The sequence below is a fragment of the Pteronotus mesoamericanus genome, unplaced genomic scaffold (assembly GCF_021234165.1).
Source record: "Pteronotus mesoamericanus isolate MK-2021 breed Mesoamerican mustached bat unplaced genomic scaffold, CSHL_Meso_final contig_65, whole genome shotgun sequence".
Taxonomy (NCBI): domain Eukaryota; kingdom Metazoa; phylum Chordata; class Mammalia; order Chiroptera; family Mormoopidae; genus Pteronotus; species Pteronotus mesoamericanus.
In genome coordinates, this window is record NW_026555228.1 from 4969736 (window position 1) to 4992476 (window position 22741).

Genomic DNA, 22741 nt, shown 5'->3' on the forward strand with positions numbered 1-22741 from the left:
CTGGATCTAGATGTCTCTTTCTTTTCCCGTGTTAGAGAAGTTTTCAGCCACTATTTCTCTTTTTTGAAAAAATATTTTTAGAGAAAGGTGAAGGGAGCGAGAAAGAGAAATAATGTGAGAGAGAAACATCAATCTGTTGCCTCTCACACACACCCTGACTGGGGACCAAACCCACACCCTGGGCATGTGCCCCGACTGGGAATCAAACCTGCAACCTATTGGTGTACAGGATACCGCTCCAACCAACCGAGCCACCTGGCCAGGGCTTTTTAAGTATCCCCAAATAAGTCTTCTAGTATTTTTATACCTTGGGTTTGTAAAATAGACAATAGCACATGGACCCTTACGAAGGTTCTTCCTTATGCTTTCCCCAAACTGGAGTTTTGTGTTAATGCCATAGGTGTATTGCTTTCATTTATAAAAGCTAGTCAGAAAATTTCTATACTTTTCACGGAGAACTATAAGGTGTTAATGGTACGTTATGTAAAATACAGCCCAGTGGGTGACACCATTTTCTCAAATTGCTCTCACTTAGAAGAGATTTGTCAGAAATGGAAACTGTACCACTCTCTTATAAACTTGATTTCGTATGAATGTGAAATCTTGATTATGCATGTGTTTAAAAATGACACCATACTGAGGACGGAGAAAGATAATATTTATGTATGTAAAAAGGCAACTGAGTGAAGCTATAATTTTATTTCATTTCTGTTAGTACATCCACAACTATTTCCACCTAAATAGATATTTAAAATAAGCATACACAAGTATTGACTATTATCTACAAATATTTATTGTAACACTTGAATAGAACTACAGGAAGCCCTTGGCACTGATAGAAAATATTGATTCACTGTTAGGTTACAAAAATTTATACATAGCAAAATTTAATGCTCTTTACATAAAAAATATTAGACTACTTCAACAAAACTTTCAAAAATTCTTGGTAATAGCTACCAGAATTAGAAAAGTAAAATTAGGCTTTAGACACTGCTTCTTCTAGAACACTGGACTCTAACAGCACCTGCACTGCTGGAAAAAACATTAAAGTCTGTCATGCCACAGGAGAACAAATCACCGAGCTATTCTGGAACAACTGTTCTACACAGAAGAGAGCTTCTCCCAATTAAAAAAAAAATAGTCAAGGTCCAATTAGGCATTTGTAGGCATTAACAACAATAACACAAAGAATCAAAATGAAATGTACTTGATGTTCAATTTTAATAGCATATTGATAAAGGTATGCTTCCTTTCATTTTAATACATTTCCGCACATGTATATGTTTTAAAATCCAGGAAACAGCCAAACCACAAGTTAATTCTTAACATGAATATACATAGTTAACCCTATATTATGCAGCCCCTTTTAAAAAGCACTGATGCACCCAACAGTTATATGTATCATTTCATAAAGAACAACACAAAGTTTACCATCACTAATACCCAATACCTATAGTCACTTAATGTTCTGGAACACAATGAGTAAGAAGGCAAGGTCCTTTTGAAAATGGCTTAAACTCAAGCAGTTGTGTTTTTTTTTTTGTTTTTTGTTGCGTTTTTTGGTTTTTTTTTTTTTTTTTGCTGAACATCGAACTTTATTATTCCAGAAAACTAAGATTTAGATAAGAAAACGTGAAATAAATACCAATCCTAATTTAAATTACTTAAGTATTCAAGTCTATAAAAGTAGGAGGTCTGTGGTCTATTTGTAATTAGGTTTTAGATAGTTGGTATGAAACTGTAAACTCACTTTTCAGACCACATAAAAATGGTTCAGAATGGTGGTCATTTTAATAAGGTAACACTTCTTAATTAAGAAAAACATTTGTGGAAAAAAATTCTATGGAGGATTTTGGGTCTCCCATTGTGGTATAAGTTCTTAGAAATTTACAGCAAATACTCATTAAGGCAGAGCTGACATTTATTTCCCAAGAAGAATGATGACATGTGGGTCATTTTATTAAAATGACATCTTTTATAAAATTGACTCTGGAAAGCTTGTCAATGAGTCAGAATTCAGCTTCTTCAATGGTAGTTACAGCAGAATTATAGTAGCACATTTTAGCATTATTGAAAAAAGACTTCTGATTGGATCGTGAAATTGTGTCCTAGTCAGTTGTAAGAATCCTGTTATCTTTGATGAGCCACAGTTTAATAACTGTCAACTGTCATAAGTGGAACTTCACGCCAATTCCATTTTATTCCCTATTAGATACACTTGAGGACAGATGGCATACGGGATTTTATGGTCTCATCCCTTGATGCTGGCACATTGTATGTCCCTATCAAGGAGTATGCCAGATCCTCAATGCCTGTCCTGGCAGGATTGCTCTGGCAATAAACGTGAACATGCCACAAATTTCAGAAGGATGAACAATCATTTTGTCAAAGTGTTGCCTTTTAAAATGGCTAACCTGAAACCTCCAATATCTGTTCTAAAGAAAAAGATTTACCTACTGGAAGGTTTTCCTAGAAATACATCCCAGCAGCTTGAGACAGACAGTGAAGTGTTTGTAGTTCTACATGAGTTTGTTTGATGGGAAACACATCTGTACTGCAGGGCAGCTGTCTGATGATTTGTCAGAGCTGTCAATTCGTCGGCTGAAGCACTCTGGCAAACATTTATGTGTAAGAATTGAGTTGTTCTTTTGACCGGGACTGGATATCTTGCAGTTCCTGTTCTTCCTTTGCTTTGATATCCTGGTAAGCCTGCATTTTGCTCGCATCCTTTAAGTAAGCCCAGTTAGAAGACAGTATCATGAGGAAGTGGATCTGGAAAAGAAGGGTGAGCATGATGGCTAGTGAGCATGTCAGAGGCAAAGCAAGCTGCTAGGTAGATTAGGTGGTCTTTACTGTAAAAGGGGGAGAGGGTTATTCTGTATTAATACTTATTCTGCGATCAGAGGCATCAGATACTGAGAGCATGCTCTGCTAGTAGGCTGAATATTAAAAGGCTGAAGAAAAGTTAGTATACAGACATAATGAACTTGAAAAAATGGCCAAAGTTATTGTTAAGAAAAGGCAAAAATAAAATTCAAGAGGGTGCTTTTTACCATTTTGAGAGTAATTTTAAAAACTATTGCAGAAGTTCAGAAACACGGTGGTGGTTACTTTAAATAAGTGCGATGCAAAGATCTTTCCTATCTGTGGATAAAAATCAATTCCCCAAAAGGCCTAAAAGTGTGAACAATGTTTATTTTGAGTAAATAATAAAAACTACATATTTAACATGGAAAAATTAAGTCAACGTCAAAACCAAACTTAAGAACTATAGGCAAAGCATGCAGTCTCTGCATTAACAAATTTTTAGTAGTGAAACTACATTTTCCATAACTGCCATTATTTCATTTTCATTTCACAAAATGTAAAAAATCCTTATTGTCACTCTTTACAGTTGATGTGGTACACACCCCTTCCCATTTATTTTCCTCATCTTTCCTGCAAAATCTACATCTCAAGTTCCTTATATTTCATACCTCCTTCTCAACATATTTGAGACTTTCCGATCCAGGAACAATTTCTCTTCCCATTAAAATCTTACATGCAGTTTGAGAACTGGCTTTGAGGAATCAGTTACTACTCACCAAGACAATAATTTAAGGTTATCAATTTTGTGGGCTCCGAAAGAAGGATTGTGCTTTGTTAAAAAAACAAAAAAACAAAAAACAAACCCCACACATATAAATCCTTTTCTTCTCAGAGAAAACAAATACATGGCCTTTTTTTTCAGAGAAAATTTACTTCAAATTTTCACCTGACTTATTTGGGGGGGGCATTCATTTGGTAGTGAACAATGTAATCATAAAAAAATTAACATTAAAATATATTTGTAAAATATTTTCCAGAAGGAGTCTGACAAACCAAAATCCAGAATAAGACGGTTCTCTTCCATTTCATCTTCGGCACTTTTCATTTTCATCATTGACCTTGGTTATCAAGCCAGCAAAAATAACGGAAAATGCAGGTATTTCAGAGTTTTAATACTTCATTTAGAGATACTACTCAAAGTTTAAGTTCAAGAAAATTACTTTTTAATGGGTGCTCAGCAATGTCAGTAAATAACTGAATCCTTTTCAAAGTATGGAAATAGCCAGATCTCATAATTTTGTAATTCATGTACGGTAAGTCATCGTATTAATCTCCCATGCCAAATGAGTTCACTAAAGCTATTTACAAATTACTGGTACAAAACTGCAGAAACCTAGACTCTGCTTTAGTCTGGGGTGTCAGTGATACTCATGCTACATCGTATAGCCCTCTAAAGCTCCTTAGGGGGCTTATGCGATTTAGAATTTAGTGCAGCAATCTTCCCGACTCTTAAACTTCAAAACCGCATAGTTATATGTAGTAGCCATCATGTAGATCAGCTGGTGGAAGAGAACAAAACAGGACAGTAAGATACAGGCAGTGAGGGCCAGTGCCACGAGACTTCTAAACTTGGGTGGGGAGGGACGCCAGCTCAGCCTAGGGTGTTTCTTCTTCCCATTTATAATCACAACAGAAGATTCTCATGTCTAGCACACAAGCTTTTTCTCATTTCACATACACCGTATCGGCCCTCAGCCCTGCCCTCAGTATGTTGATTAAAAAGACTAGGATGTGTTTAAAGAATGACAAGCTAGAGCTCTGGGTCAGCAGCACAAGAGGAAGCTAAATGCCCTGTATTTCCCTCATCTTTCCAAAGCTGCCTACTTGGCAGCAATTAGCCCTCCTTGCACCTGCTGCTCAGTGGAGAGAGCAGGCAGCAGCCCAGAGAGTGGGTCGCCGCCATGACTTAACAGGTGGTTGCTTTTTGCGGGCTGTAGTGGGAAAGAAGGAATGAGTTCGTGGTTGGAAAACCTGGGAGGGACTCATTTCCGAGCAGATGAGGTATCCCCCTTGCTCTACAGTCTTAGATGTCTTGAAATGACAAACCCAGCCCTCCCAAATTACATATCGGTACGCACATCCATACCTATGCCTGTTTGTGTTCATACAGCTGCTCCTCATTATTTGCAGATTCTGTATTTGCGAATTTGCCTACATACTAAAATTTTTTGGTAACCCCCAAATCCATGCTTATAGCACCTTCACGGTCATCTGCAGATACGTGCAGAGCAGTGGAAAAGTTAAGTCTGCCAGCGGAGGCTGGCCAAGGTGGCACCGCCGTGTTCCAGCTCTGTTTGTACACAGGCGTCCTTTCTGCAGTCGATTTATAGCCGCGTTTTTTGCATTCTTGTGATTTCACGTTTTAAATGTTCCTGCTCAAAGTACCGTGTAGTGTTTTTAAGTGCAAGAAAGCTGTGAGGTGACTTACAAAGAAAATACGTGTACTCAATGACTTTCATTCAGATATGAGTAGGTGCTGTTGGCTGTGAGTTCAGTGTTAATAAATCAACAGTGTTTATACTAAATAATGTCTTTGAACAGAATCACATAAAACGAGGTTATATATTTGATCGGTTTAACAAAAAATGTGACCAGAGGCTCACAGAAACCTAATCCTGTATTTCCCCCAGGAGCAACGGCTCCGTATTTGTTAGTTCAGTGTTGGAGGAGACGTTATTGAGAGTAACTACCATGCACAACAGGATCAATGCTACGAGTATGTATGTATATATGCATATTTCCTTTTGGAAAATGAAATGGGCAATGCCTCGCGGGACAGTTGGTCCATGCCTAAACATGCCACAATGCAGTGTTCCAGGCCTAGTTAATAGGTGTTCCAGGTACCCTCTCTTCTTTCCACAGAATCCAATTTACATTACCTACGATCAGCGCCGGGACAGCTAACTAGTACACCCTACAATCTAAACATGCGCTAAGTTTACACAGGTGAAATTTAACCAACCTTCAGTCATCCCAGGAGTGTTTGCTGAAAGGGAAATCTGTCATTATAGAGACTGCTGCGAGGGGGGGCTAGACCAGGCCAGTCCTCAGGCCATTACTCACCAGGGCAATGACGGTGGCGCCAGCTCCGGCACAGGCCACAATGAACAGGTGATAGGACATGTAGAACTAGGAGAGAAGAGGGCACCGACATAAGCGTTGCATGTGTAACGAGGTGGCCTGCACCCGTTCCAGTGTGCTGTGCCCTCTTTCTGTGGAGCTGATGCTGCAAGGCTGGGTGTAAGGGTGCACTCCTGGCACGCCCAGTTGGAATCACCAGCGGGGCTGAAAACTCTCCAGTGCCCAGGCTGTGCCCTAGACCAATTCGATGTGAGTATCCGGGGGCTGGGCCTCAGCCATCAGTGCACTGCGGTGCTCCCTGACAAAGCGCCATGTGGCCGACGTCAGGAACTCCTGCCCTGAGCCAGTCCGCATCGTGGATACACAGACTGACCAGCCAGGTTGGTAGGGGCTCCTTATTTCAGTAACTGATTGCTTTCTAAAAGCATATTAGGATTCTCTTACGCATGTGGGTTCCCAATAGTGCAGTTCAGAATTTTATAAATAGTTATAAGCCACGGCCTGAAGAATATTCTAGGGCCCAGAGATTTTAAACCAAAGCATATTAAGATTTAGTGCCAGTTGAGGGTGAACAAGAAATAAGAGCAAATCTTTCTGGAAATATAAATGATTAACTGTGACTGGATTTATAAAACTTTGGAGTACATACAAATACAAGGGGATCTTTGATTGATTACATTTGTTCTGTGACGGGTGTCCTAGTTTGAAAAACTATCTGAAGGTGAAAGAGAAGAGTCCATATATATTTTCAGATTTGTAGGATTGGGATCACTCCCAAATTATTGCCAAAAGAGGAAAGTTTTCTGATTGCTAAAATCCTCACTGAATGCACTGGACCAAGTGAAAGGGCCATTTTCTAGGTCAAAAATGTCTGAATATTGGCAATTACATACAGTTCACTCTTTAAAAGTACACACACACACACACACACACACACACACACACAAACCACCCCCCCCCCCCCGCCCCCACCCCACACCTTCCCCTAGCAGCACGAGCCACAGCTCCTCCGTTTTGTCCGCGGGAGAACCAACCCATTTTTTGCCAGTGGCGTCTGTGAGCCTCCGACAGGAGAGGGGTTTACCTCATTTGTGTTGCAGATGTTCTCAAGGGCGGAGCCGCATATTTTTCCTGGGAGAGCATTCCAGGGAATGATACCTGTGAGGTGAACGCCGGGAGAATGGTAGATATTAGTGCGAGCTACAGTGCCTCGTGCTCCCCGTGGGCCTCACCATTTGGGACGCTGATAACAGTGCAGTGACAGTTCTTCATCAACAGTGAACAAGTCTGCCCTCTGCAGAACAGGCTTTTTGGAATAATGAGTAAGTCCTGTTTGGACAATAGGACATGGACAAAGTCAACTAGTCTATAAGAGACTTAACCTGATACTGTTTTTCCTACAAATTATGCCTTCTTTAGTTGAGCTGATATCTGTAAAATTTTTTTTTAATTTATTATGTATTGACTTTAGTGGGGTGACATGGGTTAATAAAATAAAAACTGATTTTCAGAGCTAGGTTTTCCCTCCCATGAATTAACGAACCACAGGTAAGCGCCTGCAGGCCGACCCCCTCATTCAGCACTTGCCCGTGCTGAGGTCAGGCCAATTCCCCGTGGCCGCTTGGCCTGTGGCCCTGTCGCTCGTGCTCTCTGTCCGTCGCTTTGCTGTGAGACAAGTTCCAAGACTGAGGGTCTGGGCCCAGGAAGTTTCATGGCAGTTTGACAGAGTAGTTTATGCTTATGTTATGTAATTTGGACTTGTATTTTGTATGTCTTTGATTTTATATTCATTTTTATTGTGTTTTACGAATGGACCAGAACTACTTTGGGATTGAAAGCCCTGACTGTCATGACAAAGTGGGGCAGCGCGGCCTGCGGCGTCTCACTGTAACCCTGACGTGTCCCCAACTCGGATGCTGTCCACCGGGGGCTGCTGCTCCTTTTGCCAGCAGCGAGAAGGTGAGTGCTTAAATACTAAACACAGCTTGATTGCGCTTGTTCTACCTAGCATGTAAAGAAGGAGGGTTAAAAAAAGTCCTTATGTGTGCCATCCTTGCCATGGGCCAAGAGGAAGTCTTTATGCTTCAGAAGAAGGCGAAATGGTCACTCCCTAAATTGTAAGTGAAACCACTGATTTCAAATATGCATTTAAAAAGATGATTACTAATGACCCAGAATTTGTAGTGAAAATTTTTAAGAGTAGGGAAATGATACACATTTAGGCAGTCATTTACAAATACTTTAAAAATCAACTTTAGCCCTGACCAATGTGGCTCAGTGGCTTGGGCGTCATCCCAAAAGCCATAAGGTCACTGGTTCATTTCCCAGTCAGGGCACATGCCTGGGTTGCAGGCCAGGTCCCCAATTGGGAGGCAAGAGAGAGGCAACTGACTGACTTCTCTCTCCCTTCCTTTCTCTAAGTAAATAAATAAGATCTTAAAAACTAAAAATCAACTTTAGGGTCTGTTTTCAATCATCACAAAGAACAGTGTGGTTGAACTGTGGTCTTTATGAGAAGAGACTATTAGGCTGATGGGCAGTTTTATACAAGTTTTGTATTATGTCATAAGGTAAGAGGCTGAGGATAAGCCACATGGGAAAAACAAGCAACAAAAATGAAATAGTCATCTCTCTCTTGAAAAGCTCTGAAAGAACAGTTATTTCCTCTTTGATTCTAATGAAAAGATTTTCTCCTATTTGTTTCTGCCAAGAACAGAATTTCCTGCCATCCTGGCTAGAAGCACTCATTAAACTCCTTACTCAGGGGATGCTGCCTTCTCTCAGCAGGGAGGTCAACTCTCAAATGAATTGACAGGCGCAGCAAAGGCCCCTTCTGTGCCTTGTCAAAGTGAACCAACCTTAGCTGCCTTATTGGGAAGACCCCATTCCTTTGAAAATATGTTTGAACCCGTTTCCAACAGCCGGCTTGTGTAGAATATATTTTGATGACTTTAAAATACATTTGTATTTTATGTTTTTCGGTATAGATAAAATTTAAGCAATTGGTCATTTAAAAATACCTGCTTTGAAGAGTATGGCATGTAAATTAATTGGATTATACAGTGCCTGCAGTATTTTGGATAGAAAGAAAAATGGCACAACACTGAAAAATTGAAGGAAAAAACATAACCTATTTATAGCGAACGGCCAGAAGTCTTTTTTTCATTGAACTGCACTATGAAGTAGCTTCTCATTATAAAAAATTTTGTACTGCATACTTGCAAATATAACAAAATTCTGAATGGCAGCTTGTGGCAACTAAGAGCCTAAATGAGCTTTCCATTCAGAAAATGGAGCATATTGAGGGAAAGAGTATACACCACTGCAATGGAGGAATGCATGAAAGTGATCACAACGATTAATAGATGCCCACGTAATAACTAAGGTCCACATGTATGCACAAGAGCAGAAACATTAATGGGCGGGGTAGGGGGTGGTGGTTAAAAGGAAGTACCGTATTGTCGGATATCCACACAGATCTGCTCCACACCAGTTGTCCCATTGGTCTGGGGCGACTTGATGACTTCACAGGTTGACCATATGTTGTAGAACATAAACACGGGCACTGCAGAGAAACCAAACACGCCGAGCCAGGCCACACCCAGCACGTAGGTGAGGAAGACAAACTAAGTCAAAAAGGAGAAGGAGAAAGAATCGTCATTGAACCTGCCAAGGCGCATCCCCGGGAGAAAAGATTCTGCATTTCCGACCCAATACTGAACCCGTGGGGTATGCACAGTTTAGAGCACCACCTGGGACACAGCAGCGACAAGGCAGAGAAGAACGGGGGGGGGGGGGGGGCGGGGTGACCATGCTCCCCAGAGCTCTAGGTGCAGAATGTTATTACCGGAAGCCAAGGTAATTAAAAGTCCTTCTTGTAACAAGGACCCGAGATCCCAAGAGGTGATCTCCTTTGTCCAAGGTCACAGAGCTAATTAGTGACAGGACCTCCCACGTGGCGTTCTTTCTAAACCTCAGTTCTGTACTTAACCACAGGACAGTGTCTGGGTGGTTTCATGGGCCACTTGAATTATAACTTCATATTAATTTACCCCAAATTGCCTTTATTTTACATAATAGATGGGTGGTATAATAGCAATTGCTACAGGAAGCTCTTTCTCAAAAGGGACATCATTAGTTTCATGATCCTGTGATATTACTAAAAGCATTAGGTGCTTGAACCTATGTGAAAAAGTTTAAAATAGCGTTGAACACAAGCTTTATGCTTAGTGAGTCTGATAAAATTCTCATTTCCCTCTGGCTGTTTTCATCTTTAAGATTCACGGGAGCTCTGCGAGCAAAGCCCTGGCTTAGGACAAAATCACCCTGTTCACCCACACGGCACCATGGGCAATTTCAGGAAGAATATAATCACATTGCTTTAGTTTCTTCCTAACCTGCCTTGACTACCAATTTTCAGAGAACTTTGAAAGGCTGTTTCAAAAACATTGTGGTATTTATATTTTCAGAATGTGCACCCACAGAGTTGTGTGGGTGAAAGTTTGGAATCCAAGTTTGGCTTTTTAGTTTCTCAAGCTGATGCCAAAGACCTGGAGGTTCCATTTAACTCTCTGTACTGCAGGAAATACCTGGAGTGCGCCAGGTTGGCCTTGGGACCAAGCTCAGACAGGCCACCTCCTGTAGGTCACCCCAGGAAACTGCAGAACAAGGCATTTTATCTCAAGGACATTTACACTTTTGGAAGCATTTGCATTTCTAAAAATAGACACAGATTTCAGCAGTTTCGCAGCCTTCCTCCCCAGTGCTTACGGATGGGCTACTTCAAATGAGGCTTTTTCTTACCCTTCAGAAGAAAACTTTACTTTCTAATAACACCGTGAAGACTGGAAAAAAGGGCTGATGGGAGCCCAAGGGCAGCCAGGGCTCGTTGCAGAGGGCCCCTTGGCATTCAGAATTCTGTCCTTAGTGACAGACCGTGAGTGTCCCGCAGAGCCTAAATGGATCCCCATCTGGCCCTGTGCGCACAAGTTTGCTGACCTCCGGTCTAAAGGAGAACAAAGCTAAAAAGAGCTTATTAAAACACAGGCATCGCGGAGGGGAACGGAAAGGTTGAAAGGGTAGTACGCATATATCTTCACAGCCCCAGTCCATGCAAGACATGAAGAGGAGCACTGAGACAATGTGAGTTACCTCCTTTCATAGTGGGAACCTAGCACGTGAAAACTCTTCAAAACCCTCATGGCCTATACCTTGATAAGGGGAATGTTTGATTTAATACTACCAGCCATAGGTTTTAATTTATTATTAATAATGTAGTGAGGGTATTTTCATATTCCTACCTCTAATTGTTAAGAACACTATAGGCATACCTCAGTGTTACTGAGCTCCTCTCTATTGCACTTCACAGATGTTGTGTGCTTTACAAATTGAAGGCAAGACCCTCCACTGGCAAAAAGATGATGACTCGCTGTATTGCAATATTCCGTCGTGGCGGTCTGGAACCGAACCCACGGTACATCTGAGGTGTGCCTATATATGGGCTAGGACTCTCCCTCCACTCCAAATTAACGCTTAGCTTTTCCCAGCTACAAAGAAGTCCATGGAGGTGTGACTCTGGCCATGGATCAGAGAATCCAAGGTCCGTGCTCACCATTCCGCTGATGCATCGGCCACAGGCAGTGGTTTTAAACTCCCCATGCAGTTCTTTCACCGCACTCGTGGTGTAAAAGCCTTCTGCCAACAGAATGATCCCATACAAGAAGAAAAAGGATGCGATTCCGTAGATGACATACTGCATCAGCTGGATTCTACAAAAAGGAAGGCGAGAGCCTGAATAGTTAAATCTGCTGCATGGTAAATAGACAATGTTTTCAGCCTCTGGAGGGAGGACAGGAAGGTGACATTCCTGTGACATCTCCTGCCCCTCTGGGGGCTGCACGGGGCTTCAGGGGCATTCCAGACTGGGGTCCCTGCCCGCCTCACTGCAACCTGGGCCCGTCCTCTGAGGTGGGCCCACTGTTGAGGTGGACAGCATTCCCAGACTAGGGAGACATTTCCTCTGGTCAGGGGCAGTTGTAATCTTGCAATACTCAACCCGAGTCCTGTGCTCTGAGGGTTAGACTTCTCATTTTGTACATGAGTAAACACAGGCATTGAGGAGTTGAGTGACTCATGCAAGGATACAGAGTTAGTGGCAGAGCCAGCATTGGACTTGGTTCAATGGACAACACGTTCCTTCTGTCATATCAAATGCCTCCCAGCCAGGCCCGGCGGTTAATGTTATCCTGGAAAAGTCCCTCAGGAAGCCCTCAGGGATTCCATAAGTAATAACTTGGGCAGGTGTTTTTGGCATTGAAATTCTCACTATGTAAGTGGTAATGTTTCAAGTAGGTTTAAGATACAGAAACTTAATTCACAACTTACTGTGTCCTGTGAGAGCTGACATGGACCCAGGTGGCGGTTCCTCAACCCTTGGCCACCCATTGGAATTACCCGGGGAGCCTTAGGAAATACCGGTACCTGGGTGCTCTTCCCAGAGATTATGACTTCATTGGTCTGGGGTGAAGTGTGGGCATGGGGAATTTTTAAAGATTCCTGAAAGTTTGAGAGCCACTTACCAAGCTTACTAGCTAATTAAAGCAACATGCCTTTCCCAGGTTCAGTTGTGGTAAATATTCCTGGTCTTTGCATACAGTTGTATTCATCCAATAAGTCCTGTATCCTGCTGACTCTCCTGCTAACCTCCCCCACCCCTGCTCATTGGTTTGGATGTCACTCATGAGAAGATAAAAGAGTAAGATTCCCTAAGGACTCTTGCAACATGATTTCATTATTCCGTAAAAATTCATTCATGCCATTTTCGGTCTGGTGGAGAAGTTTCTTATAATCACAAAACCTAAATACTGTGAGATTTTGGGAGTCAAGGAAAGAAAAAGAAAACACTGAAGGCAATGGCGAAAGGGGGAAGTATATGAAGGAAAGAAATACACTGTTGCTGGGCTTGGTTGTTAAGAATCTACATGGGCGTGGCTGAAACGCCACTGAGAATGATTCCAGAGTGGGGAGGCAGAGATTTGGGGTTCAATCCACTAAACTTCCCCTTTTCTGCTTTGGAAGGTGCTCTGGGATTTGTTCTTCTGCCTGAAGAATTAATGTCAAAGTCCTGTTCCTATAGAATTAGAGGTTAGTTAGTCCTCAACAGGGTTCCTTATTCCAAGGATGGTCATTTCCTGTGAGACCACTGGAGGGCGCTTGTTACTTACGAACAATGATAACTGGGCTGGGATGTTGGGCGGTGTCAACCTGTCGCCCTCGTGTACACGGCTGCAGCCTGCGGAGTCTCTCGTGTGTGCCCCTTGCCATTCTTAATGAGATCCCAGACACCCTGGGAGCCAAACACCCACTGCATTCTCGGCCCTTTTTTTCTTTCCCTCGTGGACCTCTTTCTATCTGCATACAGTGAGCTGTCATGAAAAGCATCAGCTTTCTGCCAGGAGAGCACACTGTCATCTTTAAAAACATCATGGGGTGGTTGCACTTTAAATACATTTTTAAAGGGCAGCAGGTACTTACACCTCACTCAGCAAGGCGTGGTCACTGGTGTTGGTGGAGAAGTGTTGCTCAAGGATGGCCACTGTGCCCGCAAGAGCCACATGTCCACAGCCACAGAACAAGGCGACCCCAGAGAAGCAGAGGATGGTGGCCACCAGAGAGGCATAGGGGACTCCTCCCAGACACTTGATGCAGCATTCAAAGCAGCCTGGACCCAAAGGAGAGAAAATACTACTGTTAGAAGCAAGACGCTTCTGGTCTTCATGAACACCACACATTAGCAGAGAAGGTTCTACTTTTCCATCTTCCCCCTCAGACTCTATGGTTAATAACGCAACATCCCAAGGGGCCAGCGGAGGTAGTTGTCATCCTCTCATTTTCTGTGGGTGAGGACCCTGGGGCTCCAAGAGGGAGCATAGCTTAGTTTGCTTGGGATGAGTGGCAGAGCAGACACTGACAGATAATTGATCATTATTCAGTAAGTCACAATTGTAGAGCTTCCTGGGGGTGGTGGGGGGACCTGCTCAAGTGACGATGCGGAGCACTCATTCTACTAAGAGTCAAAAGTGAGGACAGCAGTGAAGCCACAGCTCTATGAAGAAAAGCCACCAACAAGTTCCCCCCAACCCCACAACTGGGGTTTCCAGTGCTTCTATTTCTGTAGCAGCCAATACCTTTGCCCAAGCCTTTGCCTCCTGGGCAACCAGAAGAATCAAATACAGTAATTAAACAGTTGCTGCATTCAGAAAAATATTGACATCGTTTTGGAAAGGTGATGGGTATTTTGGTTCCTAGAAGTACAAAGTCACCAAGATCCACTCAAGTGGGTCGTTTCAGCCATGTCATTAGTAGAAATTAACTTTGTAATAAAAATGTCCCCCAGCCCAAGCAGCACAAGCAGTTTATTCCTAGTCCTCCTCCACCCTGGCTTCCATCTGCCCCTTCCCTGACATACACGTTCAAAATAAGAACCCAAAACCAGTGGATGACATTTAAGTACTTGAAGAAGGAAAAGGAACAGAAGGTGGGGGGGGGGGAGGGGAAGACAAAATGAGCATCCATGAAGTGAAATGAAGGAGAGAGAGCCACAATCCACTTTTCATCTTGAGAAGAATAAGACTTTTATTCATTTCTAACATAAACTTTTACTTGAGATGTCCACGGAGACCTCCCGAGGGGCAAAGCCAGGTGCCAGTTGCAGTTTGCAGACATTTATGTTTCAGTAGAGCAGTGCTGGCCTCAGGATAATGTCACTACCTCCCTGACCTCCCATCCCTATTTATATTATCCAGCCCCTTAAGTAAATGGCTTGTCAGAGAAATCGAACTCTGAAGGCATTACGGGGCCTAACAGCAATCAAGGGCAGTTCATTACTTCGAGGCGAGCACATTAAGCCAGCTACATTTCTTTCTCCCAAATGGCCTTTACAGTAGACGGGGAATGACTACCCAGCATACAACACTGGAGACAGGCTTTCCCATTTTGATGAGCATCCCATTTTAAGCTAGCATTTGCTCCAACCCACCACATTACCAGATTTCTCTTCAGTTCATTGGAAAATGAACACATGTCAGGACTACGTAAGAAAGCGTATTTCCTTTCATTTCAAGAGGATGACGAGCTGTTTGCAGGAGCACCAACCTCCCTGAGATCGATTTATGAAACCCCATAAAATGGGAACCAGTGCACAATACAGTTCTAATTCACTAGCAAGTCAGTACCTTCAAGAGCTTCAGACACTTGAGATTTGTAAACAAGGATGACGGGAGTTCAATTTGATTTTGTCATAGGACTTTCTGGGGGCTGTGGTGAGGTGAAAAGGTTCAACTAAAAGTCCAGGCTCCCAAGCCAAGAGAAATCCCAGCCTCAGTGTGTCCCATTACATAAAACAGAATCGACCTGTGTGTGTTGGGTCATTCACAGCCTCCCCCACTCCAGTCCCCGTGATGTGAGGAACAAGAGGAGGGTGTGCTTCCCTGCCTGACAAGGCTGGATCTGGACCTTGTTAGATGGACATGTGTGACCATGAGGCTTGTGCTGTCCAGGATGGTAGCCACTAGCTAATGCGGCTACTTAAGTTATTTAAAATTAAATAAAATAATAAATTCAGTTCCTCAGTTGATCCGGCCACGTTTCACATGCTCAAGAGCCACATGGGCTGTTGGCTACCCTATTGGACAGAGCCGACATAGAACCTTTTATCACTGCAGAACGCTGCTTTGGGAGACACACTTTGACCTGCCACGTATTCGATTTTCTGTAACTTGACCTGGGCTCTAACTGAGTTTTCACTTTGGATTTTAGTCGGTATTTTTTGAAGACCTACTGGGTGCTAAGCACTGTGCTTGGCACTGGGGAGACAACTATGAAAGCAGACGCCTTTTTGGCTTTCAAGGAGGTGTGCCTAATGGTGTAGGCAGACATATAACAATTACTATAGTACAGCATGATGAGAGAGAGACTGCTGGAGAGCTAGTGGATGGCAGGCAGGGAAGGGGACAGAGAAGGACAGGAAGAAATATAATTCATATTGGAGAGGGGTAAGGAAAGGCTTTCTACAGAAAGAACTAGCCTGCAGAATACAGCTGACATTGACATGTAATCTGATAAAATTCATTCCTAAATATTTTTGTTTTATATATATATTTTTTTCTTTCAAATAAATCCATATCCTTTCTCATCATTTGCAGTTAGGTGTTATGATGTAGCACACTTTCCCTTTAACAATATAACTCATCCTTCCAGATCCAGTTGCCACTTCAAAAGTCTTTCATCCAAAGGGCTATAGCATTCTGCTTCTTTCAAAGGAAATATCACAGCTGCTCCCTGACTCAGAAAGACAAGTGGGGTTATAAGAATGCTGCTGTTCAGTCCCAAATTCTGTACTAGATCAAGGCTGAAGTTTCCCTCCAGCTTGTATCTCTCAAGGACTCCATATACCCCACGCTGTGGGTCTGGTTTTAGAACAGCAGGGGAAACCAGGGACTCAAGAATTTGGGGGATCACATCAACGAATCATAGTCTCTCAGCAGATGGTTTCATTTGCGACTGTAGGAACTCTGGCTCCTATTGAACAGAAGTCACCATGTTGGTCATCGCTCCACATGCACACGTAAAACTATTACAGACCCTGCTGGCCAAAGTTTGTGGAATACAACATGGGAAAAATGTATAGGAAATAAATGTATCTGCAGGGCTCAAATTGCCTGTGTGGTGGATATCAACCATCTCCACTGTACCTTCCAAGTCCATCTAGAAGCTACTTCTATCCACGCTGTGTAGGGTGTGTTTGAACACTGGGCAGTTTGGTTGTATGCCATGTACTTTTCCCAGAGAAACCAAACTGCTGCAAAAAGTAAAAATAACCTCAACATGTTTCCTAAATATGGATATCAATATTGTTAGGGTCCTCAAGTTAACAGTATTTCTGACTTGAAAACCATGGATGTGTGTATGTGGCAGAGGCACTGGTGGAGGCCATGACGGTGATGTGACCTGAGCAGTCCTATGGGGCCCTGGGCTTGGTTTAATGCTCTGCTATTGCCATCGTGAAATTCTTAATAATTTTTGAACACTGGTCTTTGCATTCGCATTTTGCACTGAGCCTGCAAATGATGGAGCCAGTCCTTGGTGCAATTTATGCGGGAGGAGAGGAGAGGGGTTCTTTTCACTTTACAGGTCCACAGCTGCATTTGTTTCATTTCACAGTCTTAGAAAGAAAGACAGCCTAAAATGGCACACATCGCCTTGCCTATCATATCATCCTGATGTACAGCCACCATCAGATTCTATATAAAGGGACTAGCTATGTCCTGGAATTAATGAGCTCCCCTTCACTCTGAAAGGGAGTAGCCATTACCCACTATAGTATCCAAGAGTCAATAGCTCAGTTCTCCTAAACCAGGGGTGAGCCTGTATTTTTGTAAATAAAGGTTTATTGGAACACAGTTTACGCTCATTCATTGACAAATTGTCTGCAGCTATTTTTCCCCTACAATGATAGAGTTGAGAGGCTGTGACAGAGAGCATATTGCTTACAGAGCCTGAAATATGTACTATTTACAGAAAAAGTTTGCAGAGTCGTATCCAGAAGCACTGATATTCAGAGTGTGGTATCAGAACCAGAAGCATCAGCATCACCTATGAACATATTAAAAATGCAGATTCTTGGATTCCACCCTAGAAACTTGGGAAGAGGGTGGACCCAGTAATCTGTGTTTTAACAAGCCTTTCAGGAGATTCTCACATAGGCTCAAATTTGAGAAGCAGTATCCTAAAAAATCATGCCAGCTCTTTACTGTGTCAGTTCTACCGACTTTCTTTTGTTACTATCCAAATTCCACTGTAATACAAATCTAACTCCAGAAAATGAATCCTCTCTTCTGGTTAAGATGGATTAACAGGGACCTAATTTATTCTCCTGCCTGAAACAACTAAAACACTGGACAAAACATATGAAACAATGGTCTTCGAGATATTAGACATCAGACTATGAAGAAACATCCATAGCTAATAACTCAGTTATTAAAATACTCAAAAGACCCAAAGAAGCAGTGTTAGATGACCTGTAACTCATTTCAAAGAAGCAGTTAGCATAGGTTCATCTGAAGGCCCAGCTCAGCCCTCACTCAACCAAGAGAAAGTCTTCCCATAACCTTGCTCTTATCATTACTTTGGGTATTGGGGTCTCTTAAAGGTCTTGTTTAATTGAAGCTGTCAGTTAAGCAGTGAAACAGATATGGGCAAGAATGACAGCATTGGGAGGGAGGGAGCAGCTGTCCCTTCACTCGTTCCATTTCATTCAATTAGTGTACGTGCAATGCCCACCAAGTGTCTTTGATGTCCCAAGCACTTTACTGGGCACTGGGGACTCAATGGCAAGCTAAAATAGGCGTGATCTATACTCTAATGGAGTTTATAGTCTGTGGGGGAAATGGATATTAACCATATGGTTCTAAGCTCAGAAGTGGTAGGAGAGCAAATCATGGGTACTTACTGAGGCTTCTGGGGGGTGACCAGGGATACCTTCCACAGTTTAAATGTGAAGGATTGAGTTAATTAGGTAAAGGGAGAGAAGAATGGGTTCAGGAAGGTGCTTCAGGAACAGAAGGAACAAAAGCTCCATGGTGGGAAAGAGCAGGGTGCTTCCCCAGGCACCAAAGAAGCCAGAACACAGAAAGTACACAGACGGTGGGACAAAGAAGGGAGCACCATCTCTGATAGACCCCTTAGGGTATTAGGCTACCGTAAGAATTCTGGACTATATCCTCAGAATTGTGTGAAGCCATCGAGCACTTTTAACCACAGGGAGCAGACTGGAGTTGCAAGAGATGGCTGGGGCTGACATGGTGGGAACAAAGTGGGAGCAGGGATGAGTTGGAACTCAGTGTGATGGTTTGCACAAAAGAAGACAGGAACTTAGACCCGGGCAAAGGGGGCGGAATTGGGAGAAATTAATGGGTAATTGTTTAATGGGCACAACTTGATGTAGATGTATTTGATCATGGCATTGGGGATGGATTGGTGAGTACCAAGGATGACTCCTACATGTCTGGCATGTAGAACAGAATGGATGTTGTGCTGTTCTCTGAGCTAGGTTGACCAGAAAAGGGCTAGGCTTGGAGGACAAAGATGTTGAGTTCCCTCTTGGACATGTTGAGTTTGAGGTGATTGGATGTCACCTTAAGGGAGGATTTCTGGTAGGCCATTGGATGAGTGGGTCTGTAGCTTAGAAGAACTAAAGATGAATGCTGTGAGCTTCTACTGGACAGCAATGAAAACTTTCAGAGGTCAAGAAAAGATATGAGTGGACCACTTATCAGTTTAAAGTGCTTTAGACTCTTTGTTTGGACCAGCAGCATCAGCAACACCAGGAAACTTGAGAGAAACAGAATCTCAGGCCCTCCTCCAGACAAGCTGAACCAGAATCTGCATTTTAACAAGACCCTCCCCTCCAGATGACTTGTGTGAGGAAGAGAGTTTGAGAAGCCCATTTTCAGTCAACAGCCCCATCTTCCCAGTCTCAGGAGCAGCACCCTGCACCCGTTTGAAGCGCCTGTTTTTGTGTTTAACCGTGCTTGGTGTTTTCCCTTGAAAAGACAGCCCGCTGGGCTTGGCCATAACTCTAGCAAATCAAATGGCAAGTTCCAGGGGCTGCAATGAAGAAAACAAAATGTTCCAAGTTGTTCAGCTGTCTTGAAAAGAGTGCAACTAGAGTGCTTTTTCTGAGCCAAGCAAGTCCTCTTAACCTCAGAATTTTTGACAAAGATGCTTTAGAGCCACACCATAGACAGGGTCTGGGAAAACAGATTTCTCCCCCTACCCCACCCCTCCATGGGGCCAACCATGCCCGTACAGACAAAAGAACTGGATTTGTGATTTAGGCTGTCCCCATGTGAGGAGTCACAGGCAAGGCCGATGTTTTGACGTACGGAGGTAGTGCCAAGCATCAGCCGAGCACCACCTGTTCAAGTTCATGAAGGTCAATGCTTTTCTTGGATACTCCTATAAGTCCACACTCAAATTTTCCCAGGCTTCAAACCAACAAGGACTACATCGGTTAATGTGAACCAGAAAAGGCAAGGAAGGAAATCATTTTTTTTATTGTGATCTACTCAAGTAAAAAAAAAAAATGCCAGGCCTTCTAGCACATTTTGCTAGTAATTCTCAACATCAGTCACCAAACCCCCAGAACCTCTTAGGTTAATAATGTCATAAGCCTTCATTTAGCTGGTCTCTGTGGCTAAAGACAATTCCGAATTTGAGGTTTTGATTTACACAAAAACTCCAGTGTGCTTTAGCCTAAGAGAGTTTAAATATAAACCACATAGTAGGGAGAAAAAAATACACATCAATGCTTGTAACACTCAATGGCCATTTTGTCTCCAGCATCTCTAGAACCTTTTGTGCAGAACAACAGAATAAAACACGTTTTGTCCTCGGGCTTGCTGATGGCCGTTGCCATGGCTGAGTTCATAACGGCCCAGTGATTTGCCCCAAGTTGTCTGTGATCCTGGCTGCACATTTAATGCTGGCTCAGAAGGAGGGCCAGCGGGAACAAGGGCTCAGATTCTTCCCCAGGGAATGAATGTCTCTCTCTCTCTCTCTCTCTCTCTCTCTCTCTCTCTCACACACACACACACGCACACACACACCCCCACGCTCTACGCACAGCCTTCCTTGCTATATTACTGATTCCTAATAAGCCACAAAATTAAAAAGAAAGGCAGAGGTAGCCAAGGTTTGCAACTTTCAAACAACCGGCATCAGGAAAATGGAGGCGGTGAGAATCCTACTTAAAAGAAGCAAAAGTGAATGTCAGCCGCCAGATGCCTCCCCAATTTGAGATGGCTTCTGCAGCAGTTCTCAACAGGGGGTGACTGTGCCTTCAGGGGACATTCTGTAATGTCTGGAGATATTTTGGGTCATCACATTTGGGGGAGGAGGTGCTACTGGCTCCAATGAGTAACGAGCAGGGAGGCTGCCAAACCTACATTGCACATGACGGCCCCCCAAGTATCTGACCCCAAATGTCACTAGAGCCAAATTGGGGAATCCCTGAGGCAGCGTGAACAAAAAACTCCACAGGGTTTAGATCAGTGGTTTTGAACTGGGGATGATTTTGCCCCGGGACATTGGGCAGCGTGGAGGGAGACATTTTCAGTCAGCACAACTGGGAGCTGCTGCCGGCAGGTGGTAGGTGGAGGCCACGGATGCTGCTAAAATGCTCCACAGGACAGCCAGCCCCCAAAGAATTATGGGATACAAAATGTCAATAGTGCCACAGGTGGAAAAAAAAACCCTGCTCTAAGGTTACAATGTACAATCCTGATCTGAGACACCTACAATTTTTTAAAAGGGTTAAAGTAATCTTTAGTTTATTTTAAAAATATTATAGAGCAGAAGTTCTAAAGTTTTGCTTCACAGTAGAATGATCTGGAGATCATTTGAAAGCCCTGATGTCCAGACTTCACCCCAGACCAATTAAATTAGCATTTCACGGAGTGGGATGCAGGAATGAGAGGTTTTGCTATTTTAAAAACAAAGCTCCCCAGGTGATCTCAGTGGGCACCCAGGCTGAAGAACAAGCGCTACAGAGCAGGGTCAGGAAACTGGCCCACAGGCTATACACAGCTCTCCCTGTGGCCTGCGAACCAAGAATGCTTTTATAGATTTCTAAATAATGGGAAAAAATATACCTCAAAGGAGAATAATATTTCATGACACGTGAAAAGTATGTGAAATTCAAATTTCTGTGTCCATAAATAAAGTTTTGCTGGAATACAGCCACACTCATTCGTTGGTTGTATGGCTATTTTCAAGCTACAAAGGCAGAGTTGACTGGCTGCCACAGATATTTACCATCTGATCCTTTACAGGAAAAGTGTGCAGATAAATCCCCTGGGGAGCCTGTGAAAATGGAGGTTCTTAAGCAGGTCTGAGGAGAGGACTGTGCATTTTTTACCCACTGCCCAGTGGTGATTCCATTCTGCCAATCCACCAGCCCCACAGTGAGCCATGAGGGCAGATAACAGACTTGTCAAGGCAGGGAGGAATCTGTGCAGCCCCAGAAAGAGACCTCCTGAGTCTCTTTCAGGAGGTCTGCGAGGCCAACCCTTTTTATAACAGCACTAAGATGCTACTGAACTCACTGTGTGGGCATCTGCACAGTAAAAGTCCTAATGGCTTAACACAGATCAGGCAGTGGCACCGAAGTGGACCAATCTGCAGTGTGCGCTTCACCACCAGGCACTCACAGTAACAAAGGTAAAAACGAAATAGGCAGTTTCACTTAGAAACATCCTGGATGCAGGACAAAATGATGAATTTAATAAATCTGAACCCCTGAGTATACACCTTTGAAAATTCTGTGCGACCAGATGAGAAGGATGCAAAAGCACTTCTGCTGGGTACCGAAGCATGATGTTGTCTTGAGGCAAAGTTGTTGAGTGATTGAGTTACGAGCTAAGCTAGCACCTTTGTTTGTGGAATGCCATTTTTTCTTGAAAAAAAAATGGCTGACAAGCTATAGTTATTGAGACTTCGGTATCTGGCAGAGATTTTCTCAAAAATGATCCAAATGAGCTTGTTCCTTCAAAACAATTGATAGTATCTGTCGCCAATCAATTCTGGAAAACTTGTAACTGGCATAGGGAAAGTGCCAGCTTCCCAATACTTACAAGGCTTCTTGATAAAATCCATGATAATATTAACAAATGTGACTTTTTAGATAGAAAATAATGAACAATGTGCACAACTCAGAGTACCAATATTTTTCAAA

The 22741-nt window shown here is 43.0% G+C and overlaps 1 protein-coding gene across 5 annotated transcripts in view; it reads right to left on the reverse strand.

The window, feature by feature from the left end:
• Nucleotides 1–714: 714 nt before the first annotated feature.
• The window catches only part of GPM6B (glycoprotein M6B), a 139266-nt gene continuing 117239 nt past the window's right edge, over nucleotides 715–22741 (reverse strand). For 3 of the 5 annotated variants that reach the window (XM_054581070.1, XM_054581072.1, XM_054581069.1), the window contains 6 exons: nucleotides 13483–13669; nucleotides 11561–11717; nucleotides 9404–9575; nucleotides 7034–7107; nucleotides 5932–5997; nucleotides 715–2772 (listed from right to left, as the gene is read on the reverse strand). In XM_054581070.1, coding sequence (XP_054437045.1) covers nucleotides 2623–2772; nucleotides 5932–5997; nucleotides 7034–7107; nucleotides 9404–9575; nucleotides 11561–11717; nucleotides 13483–13669 — 806 coding nt within the window. In that variant the 3' untranslated portion in view covers nucleotides 715–2622. Of the gene's footprint in view, nucleotides 4368–5931; nucleotides 5998–7033; nucleotides 7108–9403; nucleotides 9576–11560; nucleotides 11718–13482; nucleotides 13670–22741 lie in introns of all 5 variants that reach the window. The other 2 variants (XM_054581073.1, XM_054581071.1) reach the window with 1 other exon arrangement.